This window comes from Cnephaeus nilssonii (assembly GCF_951640355.1).
Source record: "Cnephaeus nilssonii genome assembly, chromosome: Y".
Taxonomy (NCBI): Eukaryota; Metazoa; Chordata; class Mammalia; order Chiroptera; family Vespertilionidae; genus Cnephaeus; species Cnephaeus nilssonii.
Window position 1 is genome coordinate 266,662 of NC_137096.1, and position 18,517 is coordinate 285,178.

Genomic DNA, 18,517 nt, shown 5'->3' on the forward strand with positions numbered 1-18,517 from the left:
CCGGGCCGTGGTGTTTTGTGGAAGAGCCACACTCCAGTGGGCCAGAGAGCCGCACGTGGCTCGCGAGCCGCGGTTTGCCGGCCACGGGGTGAGGGCCAGGGTTTGGGGTGAGGTTGCAGGTTTAGGGTTTGGGTTAGGGTTTAGGGTTCAGGGTGAGGGCGAGAGTGAGGCTTAAACTGCATGGTTCAGTGTTAGGGTTTAGCGTTTGGCTTAGGGTTAAAGGGTTAGGATTAGGATTTAGGGTTTGGGGTTAAGGTTTAGGGTTCAGGTTAGGCCCGTGGTCGGCAAACTCATGAGTCCACAGAGCCAAATATCAACAGCACAACGATTGACATTCCTTTGGAGAGCCACATTTTTTTAAAACGTAAACATCTTCGAACGCCACGTCTTCAACACAGACGCGCCCGGGCCGTGGTGTTTTGTGGAAGAGCCACCCTCCAGTGGGCCAGAGAGCCGCACGTGGCTCGCGAGCCGCGGTTTGCCGGCCACAGGTTCAGACCTTTGACCCCCACCCCTCCCTAGAGATAACATCAAGGCCTCCTTTGTATTTCGGCTCCGGGGCCCAGAAAACCGGCTAAACCAGACCAGGGACGCCCATCTGTCCATCTGTCCTGTGGGCGAGCTGCGTTGACCCCTGACCCCCAGGCCTGGCGCCGGCCAATCCGTGGAGACCAGGACGCAGAAAGGACGCGCCTGCAAAGCTGACGAATCATCCAGCCAGGGGTACGTCCACGCCACGCCAAGGACTGAAGGACTCCAGCCCAGCTCGCCCACCCTCGCCAGGGCCTTCTCTCTCTCATTCTTCCTTCGACGAAACCCCCCCCCCCCCGAGACTTGGACCTCGGGGAGCGGCGGGCAGCGGCAGCTCGTCCCGGGATCAGGCCTCGGCGTGGACGGTGGTTAGCGGGATACGGATCCGTTTCAGCACAGGTAAAGCGGTCCCCCGGGCCATCTCGGCTCGAAGGACACGACGCGCTGAATTCTGTTTCCTCCCTCCATCTTTTTCTCTGGCCATGTTTTTTTTATTTTTTTTTAAATAAATACACGAGAGGCCCGGTGCACGAATTCGTGCACCCGTGGGGTCCCTCGGCCTGGCCTGCGGGATCGGGCGGACACCGGCTCTCCGACATCCCCCGAGGGGTCCCGGATGGCGAGAGGGTGCAGGCCAGGCCGAGGGACCCCACCGGTGCACAATCGGGGCCGGGGAGGGACGCGGGAGGTTGGCCAGCCGGGGAGGGACCGCGGGAGGGCTCCAGGGCGTGTCCGGCCCGTCTCGCTCAGTCCCGATCGGCCGGACCCCAGCAGCAAGCTAAGCTACCTGTCGGAGCGTCTGACCCCTGGTGGTCAGTGCACGTCATAGCGACTGGTCGAATAGTTGACTGTCTGCCCCCTGGTGGTCAGTGCACGTCATAGCGAGCGGTTGAGCGGCCTTAGCATATCATTAGCATATGACGCTTTGATTGGTTGGACGGCCGACCGGCTGACCGGACACTTAGCATATTAGGCTTTTATTCTATAGGATATTTTTATTGATTTCAGAGAGGAAGGGAGAGGGAGAGAGAGATAGAAACTTCGATGATGAGGGAGAATCATTGATCGGCTGCCTCCTGCACGCCCCCCGACTGGGGATCGAGCCCTCAACCCGGGCGTGTGCCCTTGACCGGGAATCAAACGGTGACGTCCTGGTTCATAGGTCAAGGCTCAACCACTGAGCCACACCAGCTGGGCTATTGATTTTTAGAGAGAGTGGACGGGAGGGGGAGAGACATAGAGAGAGAAACATTGATGTGAGAGACAGAGACAGCAATTGCTTGCCTCCCCCACGGCCCCCGACAAGGACCAGGGATCGATCCTGACACCGAGGCTCACGCCCTTGACCAGAATCGAACCCGGGACCGTTCAATCCACGGAGCCACACCAGCCAGGACTGGAAAAAAATATTCTTTTTTTTAAAAAATATATTTTATTGATTTTTTTACAGAGAGGAAGGGAGAGAGAGAGAGAGTTAGAAACATCGATGAGAGAGAAACATCCATCAGCTGCCTCCTGCACGCCCCCCACTGGGGATGTGCCCGCAACCAAGGTCCATGCCCTTGACCGGAATCGAACCCGGGACCCTTCCGTCCGCAGGCCGACGCTCTATCCACTGAGCCACACCGGTTTCGGCAAAAAAAACAACATTCTTTTCTCTCCTTTCTCTTCCTTCTTCTGCGTCTGGAATTAAATGGCGGCTCACTTTCTGAGAGAGTTTGGGTGTTTGTGTGTTTTTTTGTTTTGTTTTTTTAATTCTGGAGGTGGAGCTGAAGGGTTAGGGTGAGGAGACCTTAGGCCATAGATAAGAATCGAGATAAAAAAAAAACACAAAACTGGGATGGTTGGTTTTGTAAGTTTGTCTTTTCCATTAACCCTGAGGGAACCCCAAACTCCACCTTAACTAATTATCTGACTCTTAGGGGGGGCGTGTCCATACCACTCCCCAGTCCTCGCGGCTGCAGGAGACAGACTACGGGGAGAGAAACCGAGGCACGAAAGCGGGTTGGAGTGGCCGGTCGTGGTGACCTGCATGAAAAATCGATAGATATTTCGCCCTGGCCGGTGTGGCTCAGTGGACAGAGCATCGGCCTGTGGACGGAAGGGTCCCGGGTTCGATTCCCGGTCAAAGGCATGCACCTTGGTTGCGGGCACATCCCCAGTGGGGGGCGTGCAGGAGGCAGCTGATGGATGTTTCTCTCTCATCGATGTTTCTAACTCTCTCTCCCTCTCCCTTCCTCTCTGTAAAAAAATCAATAAAATATATTTTATAAATGTTTTTTATTGATTTTTAAAGAGAGGAAGGGAGAGAGAAAAACATCCAAGATGAGAGAGAATCGTCCATCAGTTGCCTCCTGCACGCCCCCTGCTGGTGATCCGAGGATATTTTTCCATTAATTTTATTTTATTTTTTTATTTTTAAATATTTTTTATTGACTTCAGAGAGGAAGGGAGAGGGAGAGATAGAAACATTAATGATGAGAGAGAAACATCCATCAGCTGCCTCCTGCACGCCCCCCACCTGGGGATGTGCCCGCAACCAAGGTACATGCCCTTGACCGGAATCGAACCCGGGACCCTTCAGTCCGCAGGCCGACGCTCTATCCACTGAGCCACACCGGTTAGGGCTATTTTTTTATCTTTAAATTTGTTTTTTATTGATTTCAGAGAGGAAGGGAGAGGGTGAGAGAAATAGAAACATCCATGATGAGAGAGAATCATGGATCGGCTGCCTCCTGCACGCCCCCTGCTGGGGATCGAGCCTGCAACCCGGGCATGTGCCCTTGACCTGGAATCGAACCCGGGACCCTTCAGTCCGCAGGCCAATGCTCTATCCACTGAGCCACACCGGCCAGGGCCCCTCGACGCCCCTTGTTCCTCCTCCTTCCCTCTGTGCACGCATGCACACCCATGTCCGCCTCCCCCTGGCATGGCACGTGGGCATCGTCACACACACACACGCACACACACACACACACACACACACACACGCGCGCGCACACACAGGTCCCGTGGGCTGGGCCCGTCGGACAATGAGGAAGCGAGGCCGCCAGACAGGAAAGGGGTGGTTTTATGAGGAGACGGAGCGGCCAGCAGCCCGGATCCACGCTTCCTGCGTTCCGTGGGTCGGTGTGTCCACGGCGGGCGGGCGACGCCGGCCGGCCGGTCGAGGGGACGGTCGGATGGCGGGGCGGCGTCGGGGACCGGGGTGAATCCAGGCCGGTGCTGGGAGGACAGCTTCGTGCCATCGGGGTAAGTCGGTCCCTGGCTCTGGAGTCCTCTAATGGGTCCTCTTTTGTTGCCTAATTTTATTTTTAATTTTTATTTTTGCTGCTGATGGAGGGCCCGGCTCCAGGTCAGAGGGGGAGTGGGGTGTCCGGACAGGGAAATGGCATTTGCTGGGGGGTGGGGGGTACCCAGAGAAGAAGGGTCGCCGGGGGGGTGGCCCGAATCGTCTGAGGGGGGTCGGGGGCCTGCCTTTTTCAGGCTCAGGGAGCTGCAGGAATTCGTCAGCCCGGCTCCTTGGCGAGCCGGCCACATTCACCGGGAAACCTGGCCTGTGCCCCAGAGACCGGGAGGAGATGGAGGTCGAGTGTCTCCGGGGCCCACCAGGGGGGACAGGAGACCTCAGATCCCACGGAGACACTGGGCGGATGGCCACTTGGTTGTTGTTGATTTTTTTTCTTTTTTTAAAAAAATATAGTTTATTCTTTTTTTTTTTTTGCAGAGAGGAAGGGAGAGGGAGAGAGAGTGAGAAACATCGATGATGAGAGAGAAACATCCATCGGCTGCCTCCTGCACGCCCCCCACCTGGGGATGTGCCCGCAACCAAGGTGCATGCGCTTGACCGGGAATCGAACCCGGGACCCTTCAGTCCGCAGGCCAACGCTCTATCCACTGAGCCACACCGGCTGGGGCTATTGTTTGTTTGTTTTTAATATTCTATGGCCCTGCCCTGGCCCCGGTGTGGCTCTGTTGGATAGAGCATCAGCCTGCAAATGGAAGGGTCCCGGGTTCGATTCCGGTCAAGGGCACATGCCCAGGTTGCAGGCTCCATCCCCAGTAGGGGGCGTGCAGGAGGCGGCTGATCCGTGATTCTCTCTCGTCATTTATCTCTCTCTCTCCCTCTCCCTTCCTCTCTGAAATCAATAAAAATATTTTTTAAATAAAAATATATTTTAGCCGATACCGGTGTGGCTCAGTGGATAGAGCGTCGGCCTGCGGACTGAAAGGTCCCGGGTTCGATTCCGGTCAAGGGCATGTACCTTGGTTGCGGACACATCCCCAGTGGGGGGCGTGCAGGAGGCGGCTGGTGGATGTTTCTCTCTCATCGATGTTTCTAACTCTCTATCCCTCTCTCTTCCTCTCTGTAAAAAATCAATAAAATATATTTAAATATATATATATATATTTTAGCCCTAACTGGTTTGGCTCAGTGGATAGAGCGTCAGCCTGCGGACTGAAGGGTCCCGGGTTCGATTCCGGTCAAGGGCATGTACCTTGGTTGCGGGCACATCCCCAGTGGGGGGCATGCAGGAGGCAGCTGATCGATATTTCTCTCTCATCGATGTTTCTAACTCTCTCTCCCTCTCCTTTCCTCTCCATAAAAAATCAATAAAATATATTTAAAAATATATATATATATACACGGAGTGGCCAGATGATGATGATCTCTGAACACATAATAACCTGGCCACTCAGTGTGTATATATATATATATTGGAGGCCCGGTGCATGAATTCGTGCATGGGTGGGGGGTCCGGCCAGCCTGGCCAGGGGGAGGGGACGTGGGCGGTCGGCCGGCCTGCCTGCTGGTCGAACTCCCGGTCGAGGGGACCATTTGCATATTAGCCTTTTATTCTATAGGATGGACACGGAGCGGCCAGATGATTATGCGTTCAGAGATCATCGTCGTCTGGCCGCTCCGTGTATATACATATATTATATGTCCCTTTATTGACCTTTACTTTTTTGTTGTTATTGTGAATCCTCACTGGAGGATATTTTTCCCATTGATTTTTAGGGAGAGAGAAAGAGAGAGGGAGAGACAGAAATATCGATGGGAGAGAGACACATGGATGGGTTGCCTCCTGCCCGCGCCCCGACCAGGGCCCGGGTCCGGGAGGAGCCTGCCACCGAGGTCCGTGCCCTTGACCGGGAATCGAACCCGGGACCCTTCGGTCCGCAGGCCGACGCTCTACCCACTGAGCCACACCGGCCAGAGCGGCTGACGGCCACGTTATGTCAAAGCCCTTTGAGGACCTGGCGGGGTAAAGGGAGGCCAGACCAGGTGAGAGGTGCCCCTGGCGTTTTATTCTGTGTTTCGGCTGACGCCCATCTTTCCGACCGCGGGAAGGTCGAATGCCAAGGTCATTCAGGGTCCCCCCAGCATCTCAGATCTGACTCACAGCCTGTATTTTTTTTAAATATCTTTTTATTGATTTCAGAGAGAGGAAGGGAGAGGGAGAGAGAGAGAGAGAAACATCCAGGAGGAGAGAGACTCATGGATCGGCTGCCTCCTGCACGCCCCCTGCTGGGGATGGAGCCCACAACCCGGGCCTGTGCCCTTGACCGGGAATCGAACCCGGGACCCTTCAGTCCGCAGGCCGACGCTCTATCCACTGAGCCACACCGGCCGGGGCCAAAAATGTTTTTCAATGGCAATTTACATTCAATATTATTTTTTTCCCCAGATTTTTTTTTAAATTTCTTTATTGATTAAGGTATTACATACAATATTATTTTTTAAACTTAAAATGCAATTTTATTGATTTCAGAGAGAGGAAGGGAGAGGGAGAGAGAGAGAAACATCCGTGAGGAGAGAGAATCATGGATCGGCTGCCTCCTGCACGCCCCCGACTGGGGATGGAGCCCACAAACCGGGCATGTGCCCTTGGCCGGGAATCGAACCCGGGACCTCCTGGTTCCTAGGTGGACGCTCTGTCCACTGAGCCACACCGGCTGGCGTATTGCTTTACTTATTGATAAAACTATTGGTTGCTTCCTATATGTGCCCTGATTGGGGATCGAATCTTATAACCTGGGTGTATCAAGACCACACTCGAACCAACTGAGTTACGTGGCCAGGGTCTGAGTCCTGTGCTTCAAAAGGGAATATTTTCACCCCGGCCGGTGTGGCTCAGTGGATAGAGCGTCGGCCTGCGGACTGAAGGGTCCCGGGTTCGATTCCCGGTCTAGGGCACATGTCCGGGTTGCGGGCTCGATCCCCAGTTGGGGGGCGTGCAGGAGGCAGCCGATCCATGATTCTTATCATGGATGTTTCTCTCTCTCTCTCTCTCCCTTCCTCTCTCTGTGATCAATAAAAAAGATATATTTAAAAAGAAAAAGAGGGGAAAATTTTAAAAAAGCATTTATTTATTCATTTATTTATGTTTCTTTTGAGAAAACTATCCCTACGTTATAACTAACGGTTTGTGTTTAAGGGACATGATTGTATGGATTTGTTGGGGGCGGGGAGTGGAGGTGGGGGTGGGTGGGTGGGTGGGGAGTTTTTTAAAAGTCAAGTTTAGAGAAGTTGAGAGCTTGCCTAACCCCGCCCAAAGGGGGACGGAAAGAGGAACTCTTGGAGGTAAGTAACTTGGGGTTATGTAATTTTTTTTTTGCGGGGGGGGGGGGGGGGCGAGGGGGTCGCTTCGCTTCCTTGGGGAACGCAGAGCGCAGAGCGCAGAGCGCACAAGGTGGGCACCCTGTCCGGAGGCCGGGCGTGGCCGTGGCGGGCTCAGAAAAGGAGAAATGAGGGTGCAATGATGGGGGGAAAGGGCGGGGCGCGGGGTGCATCTGCCAAGACCCGCGGGGACACCCCCCCCAAAAAAAAACCTGCGGCCTCTCCCTGCGCGCCCCGCCCCGCATCCTGACCCCGGTGGCCAAGCGCTGTTTCTCCAAATTGCAAACTGGGAACAAGGTTGCGCAGGAGAGAAAGGCGAGACCAGGGAGGCGCCTCGACCCGCCAGGGAGACACCCCTCCGTCTCTGGGGGACCCTCCGTCACCCCAAGAGCGGGGTCGCGCGCTAAGACCTGCAGGGAGGCGGGCCGGGTGGTGCCGAAATGGGGCGCTCCGGGTTCCCCAGGGCGCACGGAGAGGTGTTACCTGGCAGGAGGGTGTGTGTGGGGGGGGGGGGGAGGGTGGAGACCTTGCAAGGCCTGTGGTCTGTGGCTTTTGAAGTTCCCCCTTTGGGAGAAAGTGGGGGGCAGGGGGGGTCCCCGTGCAGGAGGAGGGGGAGGGGGAGGGGAGGTTGGGAGCCTGGGGCGTGGCCCCCCAAGGTGTGCGCGCGCGGGTCCAGGCGCGCGCACAGCTGACGGGGGCGCGCAGACAAAGAGGTAAAAAGCCGCTAGGAACCAAGGCTTTCCCATTAAATACACATTTAAATACGAATGTGAGGCCCTGGCCGGTGTGGCTCAGTGGGTAGAGCGTCGGCCTGCTGGACAGAAGGGTCCCGGGTTCGATTCCCGGTCAAGGGCACGGACCTTGGTTGCAGGCACATCCCCAGTGGGGGGCGTGCAGGTGGCGGCTGATGGATGTTTCTCTCTCATCGATGTTTCTCACTCTCTGTCCCTCTCCCTTCCTCTCTGTAAAAAAAACAATAAAATATATTTTAAAATATAAATAAATATATAAAGATGAATATCAATGTGAAAATGAATGTAAGCAGGCTTATAGGTGTAAGTATAAACATAAATCACCTCCTAGCATAATGAAGGCGTGATATGCTAATTAGACCGGACGTCCTTCCGGGGCGACCTTCCGGACGCAGCCAGGACTGCGAGGGAAGCCCCCAGGGTCCCGGGTGCCAGAGGGAAGCCGGTGCCGGCAGCCGGGGGGGAAGGAAGGCCTACTCTTGTATGAATTTCATGCATCGGGCCTCTAGGATAAATAATATAAATATAAATATAAATATAAGCATAGGTATAGGTATAAATATAAATTTAAATTTAATTTTAAATATAAATATAGATATAGATATAAGTATAAATATAAATATAAATAATATAAATATAAATATAAATAATATAAATATAAGTATAAATATAAATATAAATATTATAAATAATATAAATATACCACACATATGAGTGCGATCATGTGGTATTTATCTTTCTCCGACTGGCTTATTTCGCTCACCATCATGGTCTCCAATTCCATCCATGCTCTTGCAAGTGGTAAAATTATAAATATAAGTATAAATATAAATGTAAATATAAACATAAGTATAACTATAAAACATAAATATAAACGATATAAGTATAAATATTATAAATATAAATAATATAAGTATAACTATAAATATAAATATAAACATAAATATCGTGGTGTGTGGTTTCTGTTTGGACCCCATGGCAGTCAACGGGATAAAAAAAGAGAGAAATATCCGGCTTCATTGTAGGAACAGAGCCCTGTGCTATGCATGCAAATGTACCTCCGTTTGCCATTCCTCCTGCACAGTAAGAAGGAGAGGGCCCCGGCCGGTGTGGCTCAGTGGTTAGAGCATCGACCTGCAGACTGAAGGGTCCCGGGTTCGATTCCCGGTCAAGGGCACATGCCCGGGTTGTGGGCTCCATCCCCAGTAGGGGGCGTTCAGGAGGCAGCCGGTCCATGATTCTCTCTCCTCATGGATGTTTCTCTCTCTCTCTCCCTTCCTCTCTGAAATCAATAAAAATATACGCGGAGTGGCCAGATGATGACGATCTCTGAACGCATAACCATCCGGCCACTCCGTGTCTGTCCTGTAGAATAAAAGGCGAATATGCAAATGGTCCCCTCGACCGGGAGTTCGACCAGCAGGCAGGCCAGCCAACCGCCCACGTCCCCTCCCCCTGGCCAGGCTGGCCGGACCCCACCCATGCACGGATTCATGCACTGGGCCTCTAATATATATATATATATACACACACACGGAGTGGGCAGGTTATTATGCGTTCAGAGACCATCATCATCTGGCCGCTCCGTGTATTTAAAAAATAAACTAAAAAACAAATAAAAAGCAGGTGACTGTATGCGTGGCCCTGGCTCCTGGCTCCACCTGGGCCTCCAGGGAATCATGGGCGATTCCAAGTGGGTGAGTCGGGAGGGGGGGGGGGGGGTGTGTGGCGGGCGGCGGGTAAGTCCCCACCCCGCGGTGGGGGTGACCACCTCTCTCTAGGGAAGTGGAAAGCAGAACTTAATGGGGTGTCTCCGGGGCAGGACGTGACTTTAGAGAAATGAAATCCAAAGGCGGGGGAGAGGGCGCGGCCGGGCTGGGGCGCATCCGTGAGGTCGGGACCGAGAGAAAGAGGGGCCCCTGGGTCGGACCTCAGGCGGGTGAGAAGCTACACCTGCATCTTGGTCCGGACGCTTGGCCGCACCCGTACGACTGAGCCACGAGCCACGTCTCCCTCCTTCCACCCAGCGCGTGCCTGAACCGGGGCACCCATTCTGTTTGTGTATTTATATTTTTTATTTCTATTTATTTACTTGCTAGAGGCCCGGGGCACGAATCCATGCACCCGTGGGGTCCCTCGGCCTGGCCTGCGGGATCAGGCGGACACCGGCTCTCCGACATCCCCCGAGGGGTCCCGGATGGTGAGAGGGCGCAGGCCAGGCCGAGGGACCCCACCGGTGCACGATCGGGGCCGGGGAGGCACGCAGGAGGTTGGCCAGCCGGGGAGGGACCGCGGGAGGGCTCCAGGGCGTGTCCGGCCCGTCTCGCTCAGTCCCGATCAATCGGCTGGACCCCAGCAGCAAGCTAACCTACCGGTCGGAGCGTCTGCCCCCTGGTGGTCAGTGCATGTCATAGCGACTGGTCGACCGATCGACTGTCTGCCCCCTGGTGGTCAGTGCACGTCATAGCGACTGGTCGACCGATCGACTGTCTGCCCCCTGGTGGTCAGTGCATGTCATAGCGACTGGTCGACCGATCGACTGTCTGCCCCCTGGTGGTCAGTGCACGTCATAGCGACTGGTCGGAGCGTCTGCCCCCTGGTGGTCAGTGCACGTCATAGCAAGTGGTTGAGTGGCCTTAGCATATCATTAGCGTATGACGCTGTGATTGGTTGAACGGCTGACCGGCTGACCGGACACTTAGCATATTAGGCTTTTAATCTATAGGATTATGTATAACAGGATATTGTAAACATTAAGTGACGAAATTTTTATTAAAACGTTTCTTACATACGGTTCTATTTGCTGGGCAGCAAACGTTTTCTTTTCTTTTTTAAAAAAAATATATTTTATTGGTTTTTTGCAGAGAGGAAGGGAGAGGGAGAGAGAGTTAGAAACATCGATGAGAGAGAAACACCCATCAGCTGCCTCCTGCACACCTCCTACTGGGGATGTGCCCGCAACCAAGGTACATGCCCTCGACCGGAATTGAACCCGGGACCCTTCCGTCCGCAGGCTGACGCTGTATCCACTGAGCCACACCGGTGAGGGTAGCAGCAAACATTTTCATTGTGGGCCCCGAGTTTGACATGTTTGCTTTAGGGAGAGAGGGAGACAGAGAGACAGAGAGAAACATCGATGTGAGAGAAACACGGATGAGTTGCCTCCTGCATGTGCCCAGACCAGGGACCGGGCCGGGGAGGATCCTGCAACCGAGCAACCTGCCTTTGACCGGAATCGAACCCGGGACCTTTTGGTCTACAGGCTGACGCGCTATCCACTGAGCCAAACCGGCTAGGGCTATTTTATTTTTATTTTTATTGTCTATTTATTGATTTGAGAGAGGAAGGGAGAGGGAGAGAGACAGAGAAACATCGATGATGACAGAGAATCAGGGATCGGCTGCCTCCTGCACGCCCCCTACTGGGGATGGAGCCCACAACCCGGGCGTGTGCCCTTGACCGCGAATCGAACCCTGACCTCCTGGTTCCTAGGTCGACGCTCAACCACGGAGCCACGCCGGCCGGGGTAGGACGTGGACATGTGGGGTTGGTCCCAGCGGATGGGGTCGATGTCCGTATGGAAATACCGCCAATTCTTCCACCAACAGCCCCCTTGAGAGTAGATTTGCTTACCCTCTGACTCTGTCTCCCTCCAGTTCTCAGTCCGTCCGGCATCCCCTCCCCCCCATGGGGCCCCTGGTGAGCGCGGCCCTGGTTTTGACGCTGCTCGACCCGGCGTTTCTACTGACCCAGGATTCCCGGGGTAAGTGAGCCACGGAGCCTGAGTCCTTTCTACCTCTCGCATGTGTTTATTTTCGTTTTTATTTTTTTAAATAAATTTGTCAATAGAGTCCTGTCTAATAAAAGGGTCATATGCAAATGGACCGTCCCTCCAACTCACAGGTTGGCCGCCCCCGTGTGGTCAAAGATGGCTGCCCCCATGTGGACACAAGATGGCCTGCAGGGGAGAGCAGTTAGGGGCAACCAGGCCTGCAGGGGAGGGCAGTTGGGGGGGACCAGGCCAGCAAGGGAGGGCAGTTGGGGTGACCAGGCCTGCAGGGGAGGGCAGTTGGGGGGGACCAGGCCAGCAAGGGAGGGCAGTTGGGGTGACCAGGCCTGCAGGGGAGGGCAGTTGGGGGCAACCAGGCCAGCAGGGGAGGGCAGTTGGGGGCAACCAGGCCTGCAGGGGAGGGCAGTTTTGGGGGAACCAGGCCTGCAGGGGAGGGCAGTTGGGGGTGACCAGGCCTGCAGGGGAGGGCAGTTTTGGGGGAACCAGGCCTGCAGGGGAGGGCAGTTGGGGGTGATCAGGCCTGCAGGGGAGGGCAGTTGGGGGCGACCAGGCCTGCAGGGGAGGGCAATTTTGGGGGAACCAGGCCTGCAGGGGAGGGCAGTTGGGAGGGATCAGGCCAGCAGGGGAGGGCAGTTGGGGGGGACCAGGCCTGCAGGGGAGGGCAGTTGGGAGGGATCAGGCCAGCAGGGGAGGGCAGTTGGGGGGGACCAGGCCTGCAGGGGAGGGCAGTTGGGAGGGATCAGGCCAGCAGGGGAGGGCAGTTGGGGGGGACCAGGCCTGCAAGGGAGGACAGTTGGGGGGGACCAGGCCTGCAGGGGAGGGCTGTTGGGGGTGACCAGGCCTGCAGGGGAGGGCAGTTGGGGGGGACCAGACCTGCAGGGGAGGGCAGTTGGGGGGACCAAGCCTGCAGGGGAGGGCAATTTTGGGGGAACCAGGCCTGCAGGGGAGAGCAGTTGGGGGGGAACCAGGCCTGCAGGGGAGGACAGTTGGAGGCAACTAGGCCTGCAGGGGAGGGCTGTTGGGGGTGACCAGGCCTGCAGGGGAGGGCAGTTGGGGGGGACCAGACCTGCAGGGGAGGGCAGTTGGGGGGACCAAGCCTGCAGGGGAGGGCAATTTTGGGGGAACCAGGCCTGCAGGGGAGAGCAGTTGGGGGGGAACCAGGCCTGCAGGGGAGGACAGTTGGAGGCAACTAGGCCTGCAGGGGAGGGCAATTTTGGGGGAACCAGGCCTGCAGGGGAGAGCAGTTGGGGGGGGAACCAGGCCTGCAGGGAAGCCAGTTGTGGGGGGGAGGACCAGGCCTGCAGGGGAGGGCAATTTTGGGAGAACCAGGCCTGCAGAGGAGAGCAGTTGGGGGGGAACCAGGCCTGCAGGGGAAGCCAGTTGTGGGGGGGAGGACCAGGCCTGCAGGGGAGGGCAGTTGGTGGGAACCAGGCCTGCAGGGGAGGGCAGTTAGGGGCGACCAGGCCGGCAGGGAAGGGCAGTTAGGGGGATTCAGACTGGCAGGAGAGCAGTTAGGCATCGATCAGGCCGGCTGAGGAGTGGTTAGGGGGGATCAGGCTGGCAGGCAGAAGTGGTTAGGGGCAATCAGGCAGGCAGGCAGGTGAGGGGTTAGCAGCCAGCAGTCCTGCATGGTGAGAGGGATGTCCCAGATTGGAGAGGGTGCAGGCCGGGCGGAGGGACACACCATCCCCCCTATGTGCATGAATTTCGTGCACCGGGCCTCTAGTAAAAATACATAGAAAATGAGAAAACGGTCATTCCTGAACCCGGGCACCTCGACTTTCAGATCTTCCAACCGTGGAACGCGTTCCCAGCCTGAGCGTCAGGTTCGACCCCTGGAGAATGAACTTGACCTGGGACTGCGGCGAAAACACCACCTCCATCCAGTGCGGGATGACGACCCGGAAGAAGGGACCGGTGACCATGAGGGTGAGGAGGATTTAAGACGTGCCTTCGGGATTCCCTACACAGACCCTGTTGGCTTAGACACACGGCGACCACATGGATGGATGAGAAACACAGCCCTGGCAGGTGTGGCTCAGCGGGTAGAGCACCGGCCTGCGGACTGAAGGGTCCCAGGTTCGATTCCCGGTCAAGGGCACATGCCCCGGATGCGGGCTCCATCCCCAGGAGGGGCGTGCAGGAGGCAGCCGGTCCATGGTTCTCTCTCTTCATGGATGTTTCTCTCTCTCTCTCTCTCTCTCTCTCTCTCTCTCTCTCTCTCTCCTTCTCCCTTCTTCTCTCTGAACTCAATAAAAATATTTTAAAATACATATACACTAGAGGCCCGGTGCATGAAATTTGTGCATGGGGTGGGTCGTGTCCCTCAGCCCGGCCTGCACCCTCTCGCAATCCAGGATTGCTGGCTCCTAACCGCTCACCTGCCTTCCTTATTGCCCTAACCGCTGGCCTGCCTGCCTGATCGCCCCTAACCACTCGCCTGCCTGCCTGATCGCAGCTAACCACTTGCCTTCCTGCCTGATTGCCTCTAACTGCTCGCCTGCCTGCCTGCCTGATCATCCCTAACAACTCTGCCTGCCTGCCTGATCGCCCCTAACCACTCATCTGCCTGCCTGATCGCCCCTAACCACTCGACTGCCTGCCTGATTACCCCTAATCACTTGCCTGCCTGCCTGATCACCCCTAACCACTCGCCTGCCTGCCTGATCGCAGCTAACCACTTGCCTTCCTGCCTGATTGCCCCTAACTGCTCGCCTGCCTGCCTGCCTAATCATCCCTAACAACTCTGCCTGCCTGCCTGATCGCCCCTAACCACTCATCTGCCTGCCTGATCGCCCCTAACCACTTGCCTGCCTGCCTGATCACCCCTAACCCCTCTGTCTGCCTGCCTGATCGCCCCTAACCACTCACCTGCCTGCCTGATCGCCCCTAACCACTCTGCCTGCCTGCCTGATCACCCCTAACCACTCTGCCTGCCTGCCTGATCGCCCCTAACCACTCCCCTGCCTGCCTGATTGCCCCTAACCACTCTGCCTGCCTGCCTGATCACCCCTAACCACTCTGCCTGCCTGCCTGATCACCCCTAACCACTCTGCCTGCCTGCCTGATCGCCCCTAACCACTCCCCTGCCTGCCTGATAGCCCCTAACCACTCTGCCTGCCTGCCTGATCGCCCCTAACCACTCTGCCTGCCTGCCTGATCGCCCCTAACCACTCTGCCTGCCTGCCTGATCACCCCTAACCACTCACCTGCCTGCCTGATCGACCCTAACCGCTCGCCTGCCTGCCTCATCTCACCTAACTGCTCGCCTGCCTGCCGCATCGCCCCTAACCACCTCTGCCTTGGCCCCGTCGCCGTGGCTTCATCCGGAAAGACATCCGGAATGATGTCCAGAAGGTCGTTCGGCTGTCTAGCATAATTAGCATGTTACGCTTTTATTATTATAGATACTAGAGGCCCGGTGCACGAAATTCAAGCACAGGCAGGGTCCCTAGGCCTGGGAGGTGATCAGGGCCGATTGGGGCTTAGCTTCCCCCTGCTGCCTGCTGCCGGCCGGGCCTTCCTTCATTCCGCACTGCCCCCTGGTGGTCAGTGTACATCAGAGTGAGCGGTCGAACTCCCGGTCGGTTGAACTCCCAAGGGGACAATTTGCATATTGGGCTTTTGTTATATAGGAGACATACACTGAGTGGCCAGATTATTATAATCTCTTTTTTGTAAATATATTTTATTGATTTTTTACAGAGAGGAAGGGAGAGGGATAGAGAGTTAGAAACATCGACGAGAGAGAAACATCCATCAGCCGCCTCCTGCACGCCCCCACCTGGGGATGTGCCCGCAACCAAGTTACATGCCCTTGACCGGAATCGAACCCGGGACCCTTCAGTCTGCAGGCTGACACTCTATCCACCGAGCCAAACCGGTTTTGGCAGATTATTATAATCTCTGAACGCATAATCATCTGGCCACTCAGTGTGTGTGTATACACATATATATATTAGAGGCCCGGTGCATGAATCCGTGCATGGGTGGGGTCCGGCCAGCATGGCCAGGGGGAGGGGACATGGGCGGTTGGCCGGCCTGCCTGCTGGTCGAACTCCCGGTCGAGGGGACCATTTGCATATTCGCCTTTTATTCTATAGGACAGACACAGAGAGGCCGGATGGTGATGCGTTCAGAGATCATCATCTACTCAGTGTATATTCTAAAGGGGATTTCTGATAACATGACCTTGATCTGACCTTCTAAACTCTCTCACCTATCCATTCGAGGACCCCCTCGCCCCAAGGTGTCATGCGGACATTCACCCCCAGAAGGAACACGGGGCGGGGGGGGGGGGGTAATTTTACGTGGGGAGCCAGACGCCGTCCCGGTGTGGAGACAAGCGTGAGCTACGTCAGGATGTGCGAGGAGACACCCTTCGGTCCTCATTCACCCGCGTCTTGCGTCTTTTTAGCTCAAAGAGAATCAATGCCATTGTACGTTCCCACGCGCTGTGCTCCGCGGGGGCGCTAACTTCACGGTGACCGCGAATATCGGCCCGAGGCAGGTGACCCAACGGCTGTCTTACTCCAACCCAGGTAGGGGGCGTAGCCCGGTGACCCCTGTCCTTCCGTGAGAATCAAAGGAGACACCCGGGGCCTGGCGGGCGTGGCTCAGGGGTTGAGCGTCGACCTAGGAACCAGGAGGTCATGGGTTCGATTCCCGGTCAAGGGCACAGGCCCGGGTTGTGGGCTCGATCCCCAGTAGGGGGCGCGTGCGGGAGGCAACCAATCAATGTGTCTCTCTCACATCGATGTTTCTCTCTCTCTCTCTTCCCCTCCCCCTCTCTCTTTGTCTCTCGCTTTTCTCTCCCTTCCGCTCTCTCTAGAAATCAATGAACCAAAATATCCACGGGGGAGGGTTAAAAATAAATATTTAGCCCCGGTTGCATAGAGCATCAGCCCTCGGACTGAAGGGTCCCGGGTGCGATTCCGGTCAAGGGCACAATCCCACCCCCCAGTAGGGGGCGTGCAGGAGGCAGCCGATCCATGATTCTCTCTCGTCATGGATGTTTCTCTCTCTCTGTCTCTCTCCCTTCCTCTCTGAAATAGATAAATATATACACGGAGTGGCCAGATGATGATGATCTCTGAACACATAATCATCGGGCCACTCCGTGTCGATCCTATAGAATAAAAGGCGAATATGCAAATGGTCCCCTCGACCGGGAGTTCGACCAGCAGGCAGGCCGGCCGACCGCCCACGTCCCCTCCCCCTGGCCAGGCTGGCCGGACCCCACCCATGCACGAATTCATGCACCGGGCCTCCAATATATATATATACACACACACTGAGTGGCCAGATTGTGATGATCTCTGAACGCATAATAACCTGGCCACTCAGTGTGTGTATGTATATATATATACACATATATATGTGTGTGTATATATATATATATATTAGAGGCCCGGTGCATGAATTCATGCATGGGTGGGGTCCGGCCAGCCTGGCCAGGGGGAGGGGACGTGGGCGGTCGGCCGGCCTGCCTGCTGGTCGAACTCCCGGTCGAGGGGACCATTTGCATATTAGCCTTTTATTCCATAGGATCGACACGGAGCGGCCAGATGATTATGCGTTCAGAGATCATCATCATCTTGACACTCCGTGTATATATATATTTTTTTTATCTTTATTTTCTTTAGAAAATCAGTGGGGAAAATAAATATCCTCAGATGAGGATTAACCACAACCAACCAAAAAAAAAATTTTTTTTATAAGAAAATTTTTTTAAAAGTCCCAGATTTCATTTTCTTTGAATATCAGTTCCCAGAAGTGAGATTTCAAAATCATGGGGCCGTTCTATTTTGAAGATTTTCAGGAACCGCCTTGTTCTCTGTCGTGACGGCTCGCAATCACACTTCCAAGAACTGTGCCCGAGGGTTCCCTTTTCCCCACATCGTCTCTGACATCTCTTACCTCGTGTTTTGTGAGGTTTTTTTAAATAATTCTTTTGCTAGAGGCCCAGTGCACAAATTCGTGCACCTGTGGGGGTCCCTCGGCCTGGCCTGCGGGATCGGGCCGTAACCGGCTCTCCGACATCCCCCGAGGGGTCCCGGATTGCGAGAGGGTGCAGGCCAGGCCGAGGGACCCCACGGGTGCACGATCGGGGCCGGGGAGGGACGCGGAGGGAGTCTGGTCCATCTTGCTCAGTCCTGATCTCCAATCTGGGACCCCTCGGGGGATGTCCGACTGCCGGTTGAGGCCCGATCCCTCTCACAATCTGGGACTGCTGGCTCCTAACCACTCGCCTGCCTGCCGGCCTGATCGCCCCCTAACAACTCCCCTGCCGGATCAATCGCCCCCAACTGCCCTCCCCTGCAGGCCTGGTCTCCCCCAAATTCCCTTCCCTGCTGGCCTGGTCGCCCCCAACTGCCTTCCCCTTGCTGGCCACCTTGTGACAACATGGGGGCGGCCATCTTGTGATGACGCGAGTACGGCCATCTTGTGGCGATGTGGGGGCGGCCATGTTGTGATGCGAGGGCGTGAGGGTCAATTTGCATATTACCTCTTGAGTATATAGGATACTTGCCATTCTACCAGGTGTCAGACAATTTGCCTTTGCCTGATGATCAGTGATTTTTAAGCGTCTTTTTCCTTTTGGAAAAAATGTCCTGGTTACAAGTCCTGTGTGATCAGATGATGGAGGTGTGTTTTTTTGTTAGGTTTTTTTTTTTGTGTGTGTGTGGGGGGGGCGTTTAAATCCTCACCCAAGGATATTTTTCCCATTGATTTTTTAAAAATATGTTTTTATTGATTTCAGAGAGGAAGGTGAGAGGGAGAGAGAGAGAAACATCAAAATGAGAGAGAATCATGGAT

At 55.3% G+C, this 18,517-nt stretch overlaps 1 protein-coding gene across 2 annotated transcripts in view; it reads left to right on the top strand.

Annotated features, from left to right (window-relative positions):
* Positions 1-697: 697 nt before the first annotated feature.
* The window catches only part of CSF2RA (colony stimulating factor 2 receptor subunit alpha), a 32,630-nt gene continuing 14,810 nt past the window's right edge, over positions 698-18,517 (top strand). Inside the window, exons 1-4 of one of the 2 annotated variants that reach the window (XM_079766104.1) lie at positions 698-930; positions 11,565-11,671; positions 13,485-13,627; positions 16,116-16,239. In XM_079766104.1, the coding sequence (XP_079622230.1) occupies positions 11,596-11,671; positions 13,485-13,627; positions 16,116-16,239 (343 nt within the window). In that variant the 5' untranslated portion in view covers positions 698-930; positions 11,565-11,595. Of the gene's footprint in view, positions 931-3,627; positions 3,784-11,564; positions 11,672-13,484; positions 13,628-16,115; positions 16,240-18,517 lie in introns of those variants that run through there. The other variant, XM_079766103.1, reaches the window with a different exon arrangement.